We start from the raw sequence: 18250 nt of genomic DNA on the forward strand, positions 1-18250 counted from the left end.
ATAGAAGTTATGCTACAGCTATAACAAAGCCCTGGTTAGACCACACCTGTTCAGTTTCTGGGCACCGCACCTTAGGAAGGATATATTGGCCTTGGAGGGAGTGCAGTGTAGATTTGCTAGAATGACACCTGGACTCCAAGGGTTAAATTATGAGGAGAGATTACACAAACTAGGGTTGTATGCCCTGGAATTTAGAAGATTAAGAGGTGATTTGATCAAAGTTTTCAAGATATTAAGGGGAACTGATAAGGTAGATAGAGAGAAACTATTTCCGCTGGTTGGGAAGTCTAGGACTAGGGGACATCGCCTAAAAATTAGAGCCAGGACTTTCGGGAGTGAAGTTAGGAAACACTTCTACACGCAAAGGGTGGTAGAAGTTTGGAACTCTCTTCCGCAAATGGCAGTTGATGCTAGCTCAATTGTTAATTTTAAATCTGTGATTGATAGATTTTTCTTAACCAAAGGATTAAGGGATATGGGGCTAAGGTGGGTACATGGAGTTAGGTCACAGATCAGCCATGATCTCACTGAATGGCGGAACAGGCTCGAGAGGCTTAATGGCCTACTCCTGTTCTTATGACCCAGTCCAAATTGTAATAACAGTTACTCAAGCTGAATCCAATCACAACTGGAATGCAGTAAAACATTGAGTGCATTACTTCTCTGACTTCATTTAGGATATCAGACGTGTCAACTAACACTACTTCATTTTGAAAACAATCGATTATAACGTAGCTAATAAAATTGAGCATGGAGAAATACAGTAGGTACTTGGTTCTTAAGTGTATCACAATATCTCAGTCTTCGCTAGATATTTGGCAGTATTAGAGTTATAGTCAATGTCCAAGATTGCACTAGGGTTTAGCCAGTTCATATTCAAGGTGAAACTGACAAATTCAGCATTCAGCTATTCTTCTGAAATAGGAACATAAAATATATGACCTCTTCCCTTCAGTAAGCTGGCTGTTGCAGCATCGCATTCCTTTGGGATGCTCATCCTCTCCTCTGGAGTGCCCTTGGTGAGTCATCATCCGTGGTCATTATCCTCCATCTCCAATGGTCTTCTCGTCCCAGCTTAACGAACCTTGCACATATTTTATTTCTCTCTATATTACTTTATTTTAATGGCTGTGACACATTTTATAAGTTTTGCTTATGTTCAATTAACCATGCTTTTTTGCAGAGCTGTCTCAAAAGTTATAACAACTTCTTTTTGACTTTCAGTCCTTTCATGAATGCTTCCCAACACTTTCTTGGACTCTCTCTTTCTGCTTTTTCCTCTTTCAATTAGAGATGGGGGAAAAGGATAGTTTTATATCTTAATTTCTAATAACTCACTTATGGGACTAAAATCGTAGTAGCAAATCAAGATTAACTTTGTCACATGGATCCTTTCCAAGATGTCATTCAACTAGACAGGCATGTGTCAGAAGCTGATTGTCAAATGTCAATTATTTTGATGAAGGCCTGCTGCTACTTCATGACCAGGACACTCTGTTTGTGACCCTAACTGACTCCAAGGCTCTTCCTGATCATTTGTAGTACATAGTTCCCAGTTGCTTGGTCCATAACCTGTGACGTCTTGTCCAGGCTTCATCTCCATTGACATTCCAGTAACACCAGGATGTGTAGGTACTTTGTTTTACAGAATATCTATATTGTGCTTTAGAATGGCCAGCTGTCCTACAATTCAGTTTGTGCAGGCTATATTTTAAATTTTCCCCAAAACTCTCAATAATTTCTCTGTAATCTCTTGTAAACTGTCTCAGCACATCAAAAAAGGCAAGAAACTGATGGCTGGAGTTTTAAATACCTTTATTTGTACAAATGCAGGTCTGCAAACATTATTTTTAAAGAACTTCGACAATCATGTCAATGTGTTTTATCTGCAACAATAACTGCTATAAAATATATTTCAGAACTTATCACAATTACAACTGTGTTTCCCCTTGAAATCCAGTGAAGTTAACACCCACTCAAACTTACTGCAAGTGGAGCATAAAACAGATCAAGAATGGTGGGTTTAGTCTGCAGTCAATGTGGAAACCGGCATTAGTTCAGCAAGGCAATAAACAGTTCCTTACAACACAAAACTCAATAACTGTACTGTGTTTCCTATTGCAGACAAGTTTCTCCTTTTCTTCCTACATCTCAGTTCAATAGTTGAAGGTGCGATGCCAACTTCCACCTTGCTGTTGGTGCCCAGTATTCGATGTTTGTGATGTTAGAAATTCAGAAACTGAACTTTACCAAATACTACAAAGGTTATTGACGGTAGAGATAAAAGGGAAAAACTGTGAATGATGGAAATTTAAAATAAAAATAGAAAATGTGGGAATTACCTCTGGGGTTAGTTAGCATCTGGAAAGAGAAAGCAGGTTAATGATTTGGGTGAAGATCCTTCGCCAGAAGTTTTCTCCTTTCCGATGCTGACGGATTTGTTGTATAATTCCAGTTTTTTCTTTTATTTCCGTGTAATAAAGTGTAAGTTGCAAGGAAAACATTCATATCAAATCTGGGGTTAAAAGTGCACACACCTCAAAATTCTGGAATTATCAATTTCTTATGGGGGAAAAAGCAAAAGAAAAAAATAGCCATTAAAAGTACATTTGGTACAAGGATACAAAGCAACATTTATATTCACACATTAATATGCACTTCACTGAAGCACAAAGTGGAACTGCAGCTTTCAGAATGTGGGTCACCTTTACATGTATTAGAGGTGGAAAGTTTGTAATAAATGGATTTACATCAGAGCAAATATATTTTTTTAAGCTGCAATGCAAGCCAGACACATATTTCTTCAACTGGTATACTGGGAATCTGTACAGTTTGTGAGTAAAATGCCAATTACTTTGTTTCTACAGATTACATTTGTCTTGTTATGCATTGGGCAACTAACAGACAGTAAAGCCTAGAGAAAACGAATTTGGTTTTGACAAAGACAAATCATTAAAACAGATCATAAGCTCAGATTTAAAAAAAGAGAAGAAAGTAATTGTAAAGATCTCCACTGTAAGAGTGACGATTTTTAGTCAATGAACTTTATGCTGCTCCATCAGTATTGCTGTGAAGGAAGCACATTCCTCAAGTATGTTACACAGTAGATTAAAATCAACTCCACTGCAAGTGTTCCCAGTCCAATGAAGATCAGAGAGGAATGTGTAGGACCACCTCAAACTGCAAGCTTGCCACTGTACGATATTTTATTTCCTTAGAAATTTTCAAGCAGGCCCAGGATCCTTTTCTGTTCACTTTCTTTAAACTCGTCGTTCTTCCCATCACCAATGTTTTCAGCGTACTCTGTAAAACAGGTTTTTAACAGAATGAAGGAGAGAGACACAACCGTACTTCAGATTAAATACCTCAATCATTTTACTACTTAATGCGGGACATTCAAATACCTTTAAATGTGCAAAATCACAGTGCTGTGAAGAAAAGCATTCTGTATGTCACTATTCAAATAGGGATACATTTTCCTGCATGTGTGCTTAACGTACTGATACCAAATTTTTCTATGCGCTTTAATGCAAATGTCAAACCCTTACAAGAAAATAAACAAGTTAATGCTGGTGTTAAAAAGCAGACTCAAGGACTTAGTACCAACCATTAAGTGTTTGTCCGGTTGCAAAACCATATACCCCATGTTTCTAATACTGCTGTTTTATTTATTTTTAAAAAACATAGTTACTACATATAGTGCTTGAAGTTCGAATTTTCCAGCACTACCAATGTTAACTGCTGTAACTGGTCATCTTTTCTGCCAATGCAAAACGTTTTAAAAGCACTGCTAAAACAGGAAACAATAAATCAGGCCTATTACACAAGCAGGCTCTCTCACATTTGGGTTAAATTAAAAATACCCCCTGCACCCCAAACATTTTTTTTTCAAACTTACTTTCTTAGCTCTGAAAAAATTCTAAAATCCATTCTTTAAATCTGATTTCATCATTTGTATGATTTTACTTTAACATTAGATGCTGTGATGGGAGGATTGCGGGTTTTCAATGGATGGATGAGTTAGATGGGCTGACTTGGGGTATCACTTCCTCAGAAATGTTAAGGTGGTTAGTCAGGCCAGATCTGTAGTTTACACAGGTTTGCTTTAAGAAAGTGTTGCATTTGTATAGCATCTTTCATCACCTCTTGGACGTCCCAAAGCGCTTTACAGCCGATGAAGTATTTTTTTTTTTTAAGTGTAGTCACTGTTGTAATGTAGGAAATGCAGCAACCAATTTGCGTACAGCAAGGTCCCAAAAATAGTAATGTGATGACAAGTAAATTTAATTTTCATTTAAAGTGATGTTGGTTGAGGGATAAATATTGACCAGGATACCAGGAGAACTCCCCTGCTCTTCTTTAAAATAGCATGATTGGATCTTTTATGTCCACCTGAAAGGGCAGACAGGGCCTCGGTTTAAAATCTCATTCGAAAGTCAGCACCTCTGACAGTGCAGCACTCCCTCAATACTGCACTGTTGTGTCATCCTAGATTATGTGCTCAAGTCTCTGGATTGGGACTTGTATCCACGACCTTCTGATTCAGAGGCGAGAGTGCTACCACTGACTCACGGCTGAGTGATATACCTAGGTACTGGTTTATCCCAGATCATTTCAGGTTACACAAGCTGTCACCCAAGAGTGCCACTACTTTCAATAGGTTATCTGGGTCACTTTGCCATTACAACATCGCAATGCAAGTTTTCTCTTGCGGGATGCCTAATGCACTTTGTCGGCCATGCATTACATGCACTAGCTCAGATTCTAGGCTGCTTGGACATTCAACAACAACCTACATTGATATAGCACCTTTAACATAGAAAAACATCCCAAGATACTTCACAGAAATGTAATCAGACAAAAGTCTAAAAATCCTGCTTTATATTAAAGTCCTCCATTGTGTCACCTGCTTGTACTTATATATATTTTTATCTCTTGCTAAACAGTCCTGCAGTTTTGAACAGGTGATCTATAGTAAGCCTGTAGAATTACTTGTACTACTGTTGCACTCCATGCTTCCAGCCAGATTATCTTGTGGGAGAGATTATTCTGTACCAATGTGTTCACTATCCTTACCTCCCAGATGACCTTGATTTATAGAACTACTCCACCTCCTTTTCGGTCTGGTCTGTGCTTCCTGAACAATCCAAATTCCATGTATGTTGTCTTTGCCTCCATTGCTGGGTTAGCCAGCTTTCTGAGATCAATACTCTATTGTGATGCTTTTAATATTCAAGTATATGCACATTAATAGGTTAATCCTATCCCTTACAAAAAAGTCGCTTGTTTTGGCGGTGGAAAAAAATCCAGTAATAGATTGTTGGAGCTTCGGTGAGGACATCATAGGCCCATAACATGCTGTCATCTTCTATTCAGTGACCTCAGTGATCCCGTCGTAGCCAGAGAATCACCTGCAATGGCTTCTCTTCCTGCTCCCGCACCGTTACCTCTGGAGTCTCTCAAGGATGTATCCTTGCCCCCTTATTTCTCACCTACATGCTGCCCCTTGGTGACATCATCCGAAAACATGTCAGGTTCCACAACTACACTGATGACACCCAGCTCTACCTCACCACCATCTCCCTTGACCTCTCCACGGTCTCTGATTTGTCTCACTGCTTGTCTAACATCTAGTACTGGATGAGCAGAAATTTCCTCCAACTGAATATTGGAAAGACCGAAGTCCTCGCCACTAACTCTGCTCTCTAGCCACTGATTCCATCTCTTTCCCTGGCCACTGTCTGAGGCGGAATCAGACCGTTTGCAACGCTGGCTTCCTATTTGACCCTGAGATGAGCTTCTGACCACATATCCGCTCCATCACCAAAACCGCCTACTTCCACTTCAAACATTGCCCGTCTCCGCCCCTACCTCAGCTCATCTGCTGCTGAAACCCTCATCCACATCTTTGTAACCTCTAGACCTGACTATTGCAATGTTCTCCTGGCCGGCCTCCCATCTTCCACCCTCCATAAACTTGAGCTCATCCAAAACTCTGCTGCCAGTATCCTAACTCGCTCTAAGTCCCGTTCACCCATCACCCCTTTGCTCGTTGACCTACATTGGCTCCCAGTCCGGGAACGCCTCGATTTTAAAATTCTCATCCTTGTTTTCAAATCCCTCCATCGCATCGCATCGCCCCTCCCTATCTCTGTAACCTCTCCAGCCCTACGAGATCTCTGCGCTCCTCCAATTCTTGCCTCTTGCGCATCCCTGATTTTAATAGTTTTACCATTGGCAACTGTGCCTTCAGCTGCCTGGGCCCTAAGCTCTGGAATTCCCTCCCTAAACCTCTCTGCCTCCTTTAAGACACTCCTTAAAAGTTACCTCTTTGACCAAGCTGTCCTAATACCTCCTTATGTGGATCGGTGTCAAATTTTGTTTGATAACACTCCTGTTAAGCGCCTTGGGATGTTTTACTGCATTAAAGGCGCTATATAAATGCAAGTTGTTGTTGTATCAACTGCAGATTTAATGTATAAATTGAGGGACAGGAATGGTGGGAAGAAATTCCAGCATGCCTTCATTCTTCAATCCTTTACATTATAAACAAACTGATAGTAAAAAAAAAATCACAAGAGTGAAGAACTTAGGTCACAGTGTTTGCATTAGGACCATTCCTAGCAGATGTCTCTACCTCCTACATCTAACTTGTTGATAGTGGCCATCAAACCCAATAAGTTACCATAATTCCCTCTCTCAAACAAATGATATTAGTCCTTTATTCTGTGCACAGTCCAACTACTGCATAGCTCCCCTGCTGGTGTAACTGGAGTACATGCAGGACAGTCTAAGCAGCAATAATATAACATGGCATGGTTAAAATTCAAAGAAGAATAATATTTCAGAACTAAAATTTTTTAAACATACAAGAACAGAAAATTAGACAGAGAACATCAGGAAAATGACAAAATGAAACAGTATTAATGAGAACAGCAGAACTAAACAAAAACAAGGAGAACAGAACCAAAGAGGAAAGTTAACACGGAGAATGTAAATACAATGTTAACTTTACAATATAACAGTAAAAGTAGCAATTGAGAAGTTAGTTAGAAATTCTAAAAGGATAATAAATGTAAAAGGAGAAAAAAGGCAGCAAGTAAAGGATTATGAAACTAAAGAATGCACAAGGTTAAACTGAATAGGAAAATAAAGGCCTCCATTTTCCTCCCGAAACAGCCATGGACACTTCATTTGAGCCACACAGTGATTTCCTGCACATTCTGAGCACAATTAACGGCTGTGTACCATTGTCAGGATTTTACCATCTCCTTCTCCTATGGTAACTCTAGGAGCTGGTGGCAGGGGTTTGTGAGGGGCAGAGTGGAGGAGAGGATACCGACTATCAAAAGGATGCTTGTGATTCAAACTCCCAATTTTCTAACTCAGCTTTTTGTTGGCAGATGAAACAAGGATAAGGACCAGACCAAAAGTACTGATCTCATCTCTACATTTATTCAAAATGTACTGTACAAAATAAGAATGGATGACTGGTGGTTACACCAGTCACACATATAATAGCCTAAACCACCAAAAGGCAACAAACATACTTGTAAAACACCAACTATCCATATTCTGCTTAATGCAGCTCTAACTTTCCATTTTATTACATTATAATGACCTGTGTTGTGGTCATATAAACAATGACTGGAAAACAAAGTTAGGTAACAATAACCTTCTATAGTACTTTTAATGTAGAAAAACAAGGCAATTCACAGAGGTGTAAAGAAAAATAGACACCAAGATAAAGGAGGAGGAAATATTCGGAATATACGTAGAAATCCATCAGCTCCTCACACGTATTGTTAGAGGTAAGGGTGGAGGGGGCAGGAAAGAGGGATTTAAGGTAATGAAGGAATGGAGCCTGGGGTTATGTTTGCTCTCCAGGTTGATCCTAGAGTAGTGGGCAGTTTTGGCAGAGGAGAGTGATCCCAAGTGGAGCTTGATCTGGTCGAGTCAGATCTGGCAATGGATGGCCAAGCCAGTTATGTGTCAGGTGTGCTCAAGTAAGAAATAAGAACAGGCAAAAAGAATCAGTCACTATGGCAATAAGTTTTAAAACTTCTGTGGGAGACACCTCTGCAAATGTCAGCACACTCCCAAGAGTCCTGTTTCTCAACTTCCAAAGTACTGGGTTAGCTACTCAAAGGAGAACAGTAAAATAATTGCAGCAAACATTTATTTTTATATATTTATATAAATAACTGCATCATTAGGTCAATCACCACAGAAATCTCATAAAAGATGGATAGAAATCTAATGATCTCCCTGACACAGCAGCCCCACCCCCTTCCTCACCAAGCTCACTGTGTGGACGCCCCTAAGATCTGGGCCCCTCAATATGGAAACTATAACAATTTGCATTTATATAGTGCCTTTAACATAGTAAAACATCACAAGGCACGTAACAGGAGCGTTATCAGACAAAATTTGACACCGAGCCATATAAAGAATATTAGGACAGGTGACCAAAAGCTTGGTCACAGGTAGGTTTTAAGGAGCGTCTTATAGGAGGAGAGAGGTAGAGAGGTTTAGGGAGGGTATTCCAGAGCTTAAGGCCCAGGCAGCTGAAGGCACAGGCACCAATGGTGGGGCAATAGAAATCGGGGATGAACAAGAGGCCAGAATTGGAGGAGTGCAGAGATCTCGGAGGGCTGTAGGGCTGGAGAAGGTTACAAAGATGGGGAGAAACTAGGGAAGGAAATGGGATCAAAGTAATGCTGAAACTGGAAAAATGAGGGAGGAGGAGGAATATGACTTATCAATATTCATAGAAGAAATGGTGAAAGAAAACCGTGTGTAAATATAGTCTACCCTGCTTAACAAGTACTTTGTTTGAATAAATCCGTGCCTCTAGCATAGTTATTTAAATATCCTGAATTGCCTGCAGTGTTACTCTATGGTAATACTGTTCACATATAATAAGTGGATTACCTGTATATACAGTTATATTACCAGGCAATTTGTGACAATTAAATCTGCTTCAAAGCAGTCACTTGTCAAAACAGCTGATAGCAGCAGCTGATCTGCATGCACAGCTCTGTGTTGTACAGAGTGGGGAGGATCTGTACCCTGTAACCCAGTGCTCCATTTCATATTAAAGCTCTTCAGAAATAAGTCAGCTCCCACACTGAATGAACAAACTTTTCAGGTTGTAAATAGGCATTCACTATATGTGGGGTGATTGTAAAAGATAATGCAACTAAAATGTTTCTGTTCACTCAACAGCAGATAAGTGTGGTCCATGATGAAGTACGTATTGATCTTGCACTGATTTTTAATTAGTAACAAATAAAAAATTAATGGAAGACCATTCATTTCTTTACTTTGTTTTGTTAGAGTAAATTGAATTAAATAAATCACAAGTCTCACGAGGTAACTTTTTTTCCCCCAAATATTATTCCCTTTTTCCTGCAGACTTTGGCTGTTGTTCACACACAGTTCCACAGGCATTGGTCGCCTTATAGCATCTCGCCAAAGTGGCCATTAATCATGGGAGTCATGATGGTGACTGTTGGCACACTACACAACCTGGTAGGGGCATCAGAGCTGAGTTTGATCTTGTCCTCGCTCATGCCAACTTTTTGTTTTTTTCCCCCTCAGCAACACTGACTGGCCTAACCTCCTGCTGCTATACGTGATTGAACACCACTAGAAGCAGAGTGCAGGATTTCCTAATCATGTGGAAATTTCTGCCTACAGTATCTAGTAATCTAATAATGTTCAATCGCTTTAAGAATCAGAAGCAGGTGGGAGCCAGCTGCCACACTGAGGAGGCAGGTGAGAAGTGACAGCATGAAATTGGAGAGAGGAAAGGGAAGTAGTGCAATCTTGAACTGGGAAGGTGGGACGAGGAGGGAGGTGGGGGGGGGAAGAGAAGAGAGCCAACATAAATCAAAGGGGTGGGGGAGAAGAGAAGTGTGCCAATGTAAATTGGAGGGGGGGGGCAGGGGAGAAAAGTGCCAGCTTAAGCTACAAGTTGAAATGGGGAGTGGGAAAGTGTGTAATCTTAAACTGGGGGAAAGGGGAAGAAGAATTCTAGCTTGAATGATGGAAAGGGGAAGAGGAAAGAACGAACGAACGAACTTGGATTTATATTGTGCCTTTAACGACTTTTCACAGCCAATGAAGTACTTTTGAAGTGTAGTCACTGGTGTAATGTAGGAAAAGTGCAAGTTAAATGAGGGGGAAGGACAGTCCCAGCTTGAACTGGATGGGGGAGGGTAGAAGAATGTCAGATTAAACTCTGGGGAGCAGGAGAAACGTGTCAAAAATTGATTCACCTCAAGGATGGAAGCAAAGTCTGAGGGGAAAGTCGGTGGGGGGTGGGGTTATTACTCAGGGCTGCTCTAGTTACCTCCCGTGCTGCTGGTTGTGGAAAGACAATGGCAGAGGCCTTAGAATCATTTGTTTGACCACCTGCTTTACAGGCAGGAGTCTAGATCACGATGGTGGTTGGGATCGCTGCCATGTTCAATTTGACAAATAAAAAGATCAAATTTAAAAAAAGACAATTTGATGACAAATCCAACTTGTGTCAAAGATGTTGTCTCATCAGATAAAGTTAAGAGTCCAGAAGCAGATTGGAACAAGTAGCAAATCCAAATCAGCTGCACGATAACAGGAAATAGATTGGCACTGTTTGTGGAAGAGCATGTTATGAAAACATACCCACCTCCATCATAAGGGGGTTTGAGGTTAGGATCAGATCAGCCATGATCTTATTAAATGGCGGAGCAGGCTCGAAGGGCCGACTGGCCTACTCCTGCTCCTATTTCTTATGTTCTTATGATTACTACTCCCAGATTGCTGGCACTAAAAGAGGACAATGACAAAAAGTCAAATCTCCATGAGTTCTAAGTGAAAGCTGAGTAACCAATTTAACTGGACCACAACAAACTATTATAAAAGGATTAGTAGATTCAGAGATAGGAACCAAGATGGACTGCTGTTAAAGTGCAATCATATTCCTGAGTGTAAGTAATTTAAACTGACTCTCCATCACTGGAAGAAAGGCAGGGAAACCAGCAGATAAACCCAGCAGAATATTTGAGATGGAGGCAGACCAATTGACTTCCATGTCAATATTTATTTTTTAAAAAGTGGCATAACATCTTGATTTCAGCATGGGGATGATTACACCTCAATTATTCAGCACTTTGATCTTGGCAATTTAAAACTCCATTATTAAATATCAAAACCACAACACTTTAACATTTAAATAGCAGAAAAACACTAATTTGCAGAAACACTACACACACGAGGAAACCATGGGATAAATTTTAACCCCACAAACAGGTGGGTGGGAAGGTAAAAAATGTGAAAAAGTAAAACCCAACCCCAAACCGCCCTCTTCCGGTTTTAACGGAGGCGGGCCACCAACCTGCTCTCAGGAGGCAGGTCGGTCAGTAAAATCTTTTAAGGCGGCAGCGGGCCTCCATTTTGACAGGTTTTTTCTTTTTTAACTCCCAGGGGCCGGGATTCCTGGGCCTTCTGATTCACGCCACGTAAGAGGAGGCGAGAAGGCCCGGATCAACATGTAAGTGGCTTTATTGCACTGCTTCTGGGCCAGGAGGAGCAGGAGTGTTTCCTCCAGGCTCAACAAGCCTATTTGCCACGATCCCAACCCCCCTCCGATCTCCGACCCCCCCTCACGACCTCCACCCCCCCCAACGATCTCCGAATCCCCTATGACTGATCCTCCAGTGACCGATCCCCCCCACCCCCGATCTAGGACTTACCTGCTGCTCTCCCGTCCGACAGACAGACAGACAGCCTGTCAATCTGTCTGGCTGCTGGGCGGGAAATCTACTTAAAAAAATTGAAAGACGTCCTTAAGTCAAAATCGTAAGGACATCTGGGGAACCCATACTTCCAGGCTTTCCGTCTGGAAATAAACCCCCCCCCCCACCAACACCAACTGCTCCCTTCCTGGCTCCCCGTTAAAATTTCCCCCCATATGTCCGGTTTGGCGGTCAACATTTTGCCCTACGCAAACCAGAATGATTAAAGTTGGGGTTAAGATATTAAAGCCTGTTAGGGCCCACAATAATATTACTGAAATTCAAGCAAACATTACCCTCCAGATGAGCAGCTGTAAAGTTTGGCCATCCAATTCCAACCCTTTCTTAAGTTATAATTCTATATTGCAATGTGCCAGTACTTGTCAGAAACACTTATTGCTTATGTGGTAGCAAAGTGATGATACTTAACAAACCATTGCGATCCGAGGTAATCATGAATGGTGGAAGGTGGTGTATAATGCAGGACAACATCCTTAGGTCAGAATGACTTCTGCCTTCCTGCTAATTTTGCAGTTGCTTATCATGGTTGCCTTAGTAAGGAGGAAACTAAGAAAGGTAAAAGTGAGAAAGAATACCGTGGAAATGGTAGCTTTGGTAAAGTAAGTTTGCGAGGCCACAAAAAGGTTCTTTTTGACCCTCGAGGCTGGGTATGTAAGGATAGGCACTTATAGATTAAATAAAATAAGCTAGTTGGCAATATATAGCATTATATAATATTGTGCTAGAGTACTGTAGGATTGTTAGGTTAAAAAAACACTTCAGAAAGACACACAGATGTGCCAGACAAGCTTTTCAGCACAGCACGGGGAGTGTGATAAAGGAATGTCAATTGCTGAATGGACTCCTGTGTAGATAGGGAATATGTTTCTTTTGCAATAATAATTGGAAAAGATAAGACGTCAAAGGCATGCACAACAAATAGTAACAGCTAACCTTAACACTAAATGATAGCGGTTGTTTCAACAGCATAGACACAGAACGTGATGACCTGTGGTACCCACATTGGAGCTCCTGGGGAACTTCCATCGAGTCTAGCTAAGGCTAGCGTAAGCAGTCAAGACAACACGCTTCCAATCTCCTGAAGGAGTCCTCGGTTTGTGAGTATTGGTACCTATATATCATATGTCTTACATGTAAAGGCATTGTGTTTAATATCCCATTGGCTTGATTAAATAAATAGTAGTAAACAGACATTTCTGTGTTTTCTAGTCCTTGTATTAGAAGTAAAGGATGTATGACAATACCCTATAATACCTCCACATAAGGGCAAAAGGGATATATGACAATATCCCACATAAACCCAACAGCACTTAGTTTCCTTTAACACTCATATTTCCCTAGAGCCATTCATTCAGTCATGCTGCCATTTTTCACAGGGGAAATTTACAAAGATTAACTTTTTTTCAATTTAAGTACGAAACAAATTTTGAACGCTCGATCAGTGACAGAATGGATGAATGACTGACAGAAAAGCAGCACAGAACTGAAACTATGGTTTGAGATTCAGTTCAGCAACCTTTCAATGTGATTAACTCAAAAAGGAAACCAATTTAAACCACAAATTTGCCTTTATTTTGCTGACTGCTATTGTTTTGAACAGTGGAAAAAAGACAAAGAGGGACAGCTTTAAATAAGACACAGCCTCATGTATATGAAATGTTTTGGAATTCAGTTGTAAGGCACAAATTAACTTAAGGGAAAAAATGAGACAATGAAATCTACAAATCCACCACACTCTTCCTGAAACTTGCATGAACATAAAGTATTTAGTTCCCCAGGACTGGCATCCTTCATCTGAGTGAGCACAAAAATTAATTAAAAACAAAGAGCAGAGGGAATCCAAGGAGATCAAACCGACTGCATTAATAATAGGAGTGCTCTTAAAATGGCTGAAAGACTGACAATATCTCACTGGTGACTTGAGTTACTGCAGTTCTTTCAAAAGTGTGAAAGATCCATAAGTCAAGAGTGCTGAAGGCATGAATAAGTTATGATAGTCTTTTACACAAGTGAGAGAACATCAAAAAAACTCCATATTCACCAACAAGGTATTCAGTTTGCTCTGTGGGTGCATGCACATAGCCACAGAATATTGAATATTTAAAGAAAAACACACTGCATTGGTGTTGATGTTTAATAATTCACATCTGCAAATGATGAATTTATGTAAGGAATTAAATTAATGATTGCAGGCTAATGTTTCAATTTGTACTTTTGAATGTTACAATGAAAAGAATTCATTGATGAAGTCAATAGAAAAACAATGGGATAAATATCAGTGTGGGCCAGGCAAATAAACAACAATACCATAAGCAATAAATCCAATTTTAGAAAACCTTGCTTGGATAATAAGGTAACCAAAGGAACCAATCCAGCCCGGAGCTAAAAACCCCACTAAAATGTTGCCAATGAGTAACAGGCAGTGCAGAGGTCAGTGAATCAGTTTAGGGCTTATCCCCTTTCGGTCTACGGCTTATGCTGACTCAATTGACTGTGTGTATTCTCAGGGGATAGCCCAGTAGAAAAGAGTGCGCGCTGAGATCAGATCATTTTCTTTGACCTCTAACATCTTAGGTGATTAAAACCAGGTCAACTTTGGTGACTGACTCATTTCTTTTTCCAAAACACTTCTGATGTGTATATCCTGTGTTTATGAACATGTCCAAGTACCTGATTTTATATTTTGCAACTTAAGGATGTAACTCCTGATTTGTATTGAATTTATTTAGCTTGGGCTTGTTCTTTCCAAAGGCAGAGGTCCAGGAATTTCCAACTCTGGACATAAATCAAAAGCAAAATCTTTGAATGCTGGAAATCTGAAATACTCGATCATATTGAGAATTATAAAATGTCAAGAATAAAAGCTAGCTCTCAAATGGAATAGTGAAAGACAGGAACTACTTGGCAAGATTGACTAGTGTGAATAATCAACATCTTTGAATGAAGGATGTTTTCGAACAGTTTTTTTTAATATTCTTAAATTTAACGAGAATTCTTATTTTCCAAAAATTTAGGAACGTTCTCCTTTCCTGGTAGTTAACCTGAAACTTGGAAAAGAGTGATTAATTATCACTGCAGGGCAGTACGGCCACCAGGTTTCTTCTTATTGCCCTCATCCTTGTTTTCAAGTCCTTCCATGGCCTCACCCCTTCCTATCTCATTACAGCCTTGGTCCAAACATGGACAAAAGAGCTGAATTCCAGAGGTGAGGTGAGAGTGACTGCCCTTGACATCAAGGCAGCATTTGACCAAATGTGGCACCAAGGAGCCCTGGTAAAATTGAAGTCAATGGGAATCAGGGGGAAAACTCCCCAGTGGCTGGAGTCATACCTAGCACAAGGGAAGATGGTAGTGGTTGTTGGAGGCCAATCATCTCAGCCCCAGGACATTGCTGCAGGAGATCCTCAGGAAAGTGTCGTTGGCCCAACCATCTTCAGCTGCTTCATCAATGACCTTCCCTCCATCATAAAGTCAGAAATGGGGATGTTCACTGATGATTGCACAGTGATCAGTTCCATTCGCAACCCCTCAGATAATGAAGCAGTCCATGCCTGCATGTAGCATGACCTGGACAACATCCAGGCTTGGGCTGATAAGTGGCAAGTAACATTCGTGCCAGACAAGTGCCAGGCAATGACCATCTCCAACAAGAGGGAGTCTATCCACCTCCCCTTGACATTCAACGGCATTACCATTGCCGAATCCCCCATCAATATCCTGGGGGTCCCCACTGACCAGAAACTTAACTGGACCAGCCACATAAATACTGTGGCTACAAGAGCAGGTCAGAGGCTGGGTATTCTGTGGTGAGTGACTCACCTCCTGACTCCCCAAAGCCATTCCACCATCGACAAGAAACAAGTCAGGACTGTGATGGAATACTCTCCACTTGCCTGGATGAGTGCAGCTCCAACAACACCCAAGAAGCTCGGCACCATCCAGGACAAAGCAGCCCGCTTGATTGGTACCCCAACCACCACCCTAAACATTCACTCCCTTCACCAGCGGCGCACCGTGGCTGCAGTGTGTACCATCCACAGGATGCACTGCAGCAACTCGCCAAGACTTCTTCGACAGCACCTCCCAAACCTGCAACCTCTACCACATGGAAGGACAAGGGCAGCAGGCACATGGGAACAACACCACCTGCACGTTCCCTTCTAAGTCACACACTGTCCCAACTTGGAAATATATCGCTGTTCCTTCATCGTTGCTGGGTCAAAATCCTGGAACTCCCTATCTAACAGCACTGTGGGAGAACCTTCACCACACGGACTGCAGCAGTTCAAGGTGGCGGCTCACGGGCAATTAGGGATGGGCGATAAATGCTGGTCTTGCCAGCGACGCCCACATCCCATGAACGAATAAAAAAAAATCTCTGTAACCTCGTCCAGCCCTATAACCCTCCGAGATCTCCACATTCCTCCATTCTGGCCTCTTGTGCATCCCCAATTTTAATCGCTCCACCACTGGCGGCCGTGCCTTCAACTGCCTAGGCCTTCAGCTCTGGCATTCCCTCCCTAAACCTCTCCACCTCTCTCTCCTCCTTTAAGATTCTCCTTAAAATCTAACTCTTTGACCAAGCTTTTATTCACCTGTCCTAAAATCTCCTAAAATGGCTCTGTGTCAAATTTTATTTGATAATGCTGATATGAAGCGCCTTGGGATGTTTTACTATGTTAAAGGCACTATATAAATGCAAGTTGTTGTGATTTTTTATTCTAGATCCAGATACGTAACTTTAAAAGGAAATTTATTTTGTCTTGGAGGACAGGTGACCTGCTGCTTTTGGACTTGATCACCTCTGGAGAAGTGGGAGGTTAGGGGAAAACAGAGAAGTGTGTGCTTATCAAGAATAATTTTGCTGGTGTTTTTTTCTTGAACCATTTTAATATTTCCTCAATCTGCTCCTTAGAGGACTTTCTTTCGTGGCAGCCCCAAAAGATACGCCTAAGGCCTCAAAATGACTAGAGATACAAGCGGTGTATAGCAAAGCGCAAGTAATTTATTTTCAGAACTCTCCAAGAGCAGTGCCATAGTTTGAGTTTCTGCGCTAGATATCAACTTGCATTCAATCAATCGTCATTCCCAAAAATTGGGCCTCATGTCCCTTATGATCCTGAATGCATAATTTTTCTGTTCAATATCTATTTTAATGACAGCATGAACTGGGATTGTAACAGAGCACCTTTTCTCTGCATGCTGGCTACTGAAATATGACTCGTGCCACCACATAAATCCTCATCTATTATGGAAGATAGACTAAATCAGCCCCTTAAGTTGATGAGAGGGGGTCCACTGAGCAACAGTTCATCTTTGAATTACCAGTGGAAATGAGATGCCCCTCACAGGGGCTTGGGCAGTAATGGCTAGAATCAGAGTTCTCTTTGGATGATATATCAAACTGAAGCCCCATATGCCTGTTTAGGTGGTTGTAAATAATCCCGTGGCAATTTTTTGGAAGAGCAGGGAGCAACATTGATCCCTCCACCAGTATCATATTAACAGGCCATTCATCTCATTGCTCTTCGTAGGACCTTACTGTGTGCAAATTGGCTGATATGTTTACCTACAAAAACAATTGCAACTACACTGCAAATACTAGTTTATTAGATGTGAAGCTCTTCGGGATGTTCTGAGGATGTAAAATCGCTGTATAATGCAAGATGTTCTCTTTTACTTACTGGTGGATGAGCTTTCTACAGTGTAACATTCCTATTTGTGAAACATCCTGGAAGTACTGAATCCTGCTCCCCCACCACCAAGCACCTAATTTCTTGGATTTCTTGTGGTAAAAAGCACTCCACTCAGGATTCCATAGCCATGCAGGTCAAATGGGCTTATTCAGCAATCTACCCTTGCCGGAGCTAAGGAAAACTGATTCATAAGCTCCTAATCTAGCCCATTGAGGTGACTGAATGGAAACTGTACAAAAGCCCATGGAAACAGGTAACTCAAATAGGTCCAAGATTAAAAAATAAAATTTCAGCCACACCTGCTGCTGGCATTTAGCTTGAATAAAACAAATAAAGCAATTCATTGAACAGTAAACATATTATACCAAATTGCTGCAAGCCAGGCTAGCGTGTTGAAGTTTAACACGTTGGATTCAGAAGAGTGAAAAAAAGAAAACATGAGAGTGTTGGGGGAATATCAACCCTGATGGTGATAACACCAGGCAAATCAAAAATTCATGACCTGTTTTATGCAGAATGAGATTGGGCAGATTATAGCGTGACAATATAAATCTTTTGGAGAAAGATTCTCTCAATGGTGATGGCGCTAATGAAGAGATTGTGGAGGATAAACAAAAGAGAATCTGTATTTTTGGAATGGTGCATCATATACCAATATGTAACCTTGGTTTACTGCTGGAATGACACAACTGCGAACATTTTGTACATTATGCAAACATACCAGAACCCATGGTCTCAGAAAAATCCCAC

General features: G+C 41.0%; 1 protein-coding gene across 1 annotated transcript in view; it reads right to left on the reverse strand.

Moving 5' to 3' along the window:
- Positions 1–1798: 1798 nt before the first annotated feature.
- Positions 1799–18250, reverse strand: part of ctnnbl1 (catenin, beta like 1) — a 220812-nt gene continuing 204360 nt past the window's right edge. The window contains exon 16 of the mRNA XM_068000628.1: positions 1799–3303. Coding sequence (XP_067856729.1) covers positions 3215–3303 — 89 coding nt within the window. The 3' untranslated portion in view covers positions 1799–3214. The remainder of the gene's footprint in view (positions 3304–18250) is intronic.

The sequence above is a fragment of the Heptranchias perlo genome, chromosome 19 (assembly GCF_035084215.1).
Source record: "Heptranchias perlo isolate sHepPer1 chromosome 19, sHepPer1.hap1, whole genome shotgun sequence".
NCBI lineage: Eukaryota > Metazoa > Chordata > Chondrichthyes > Hexanchiformes > Hexanchidae > Heptranchias > Heptranchias perlo.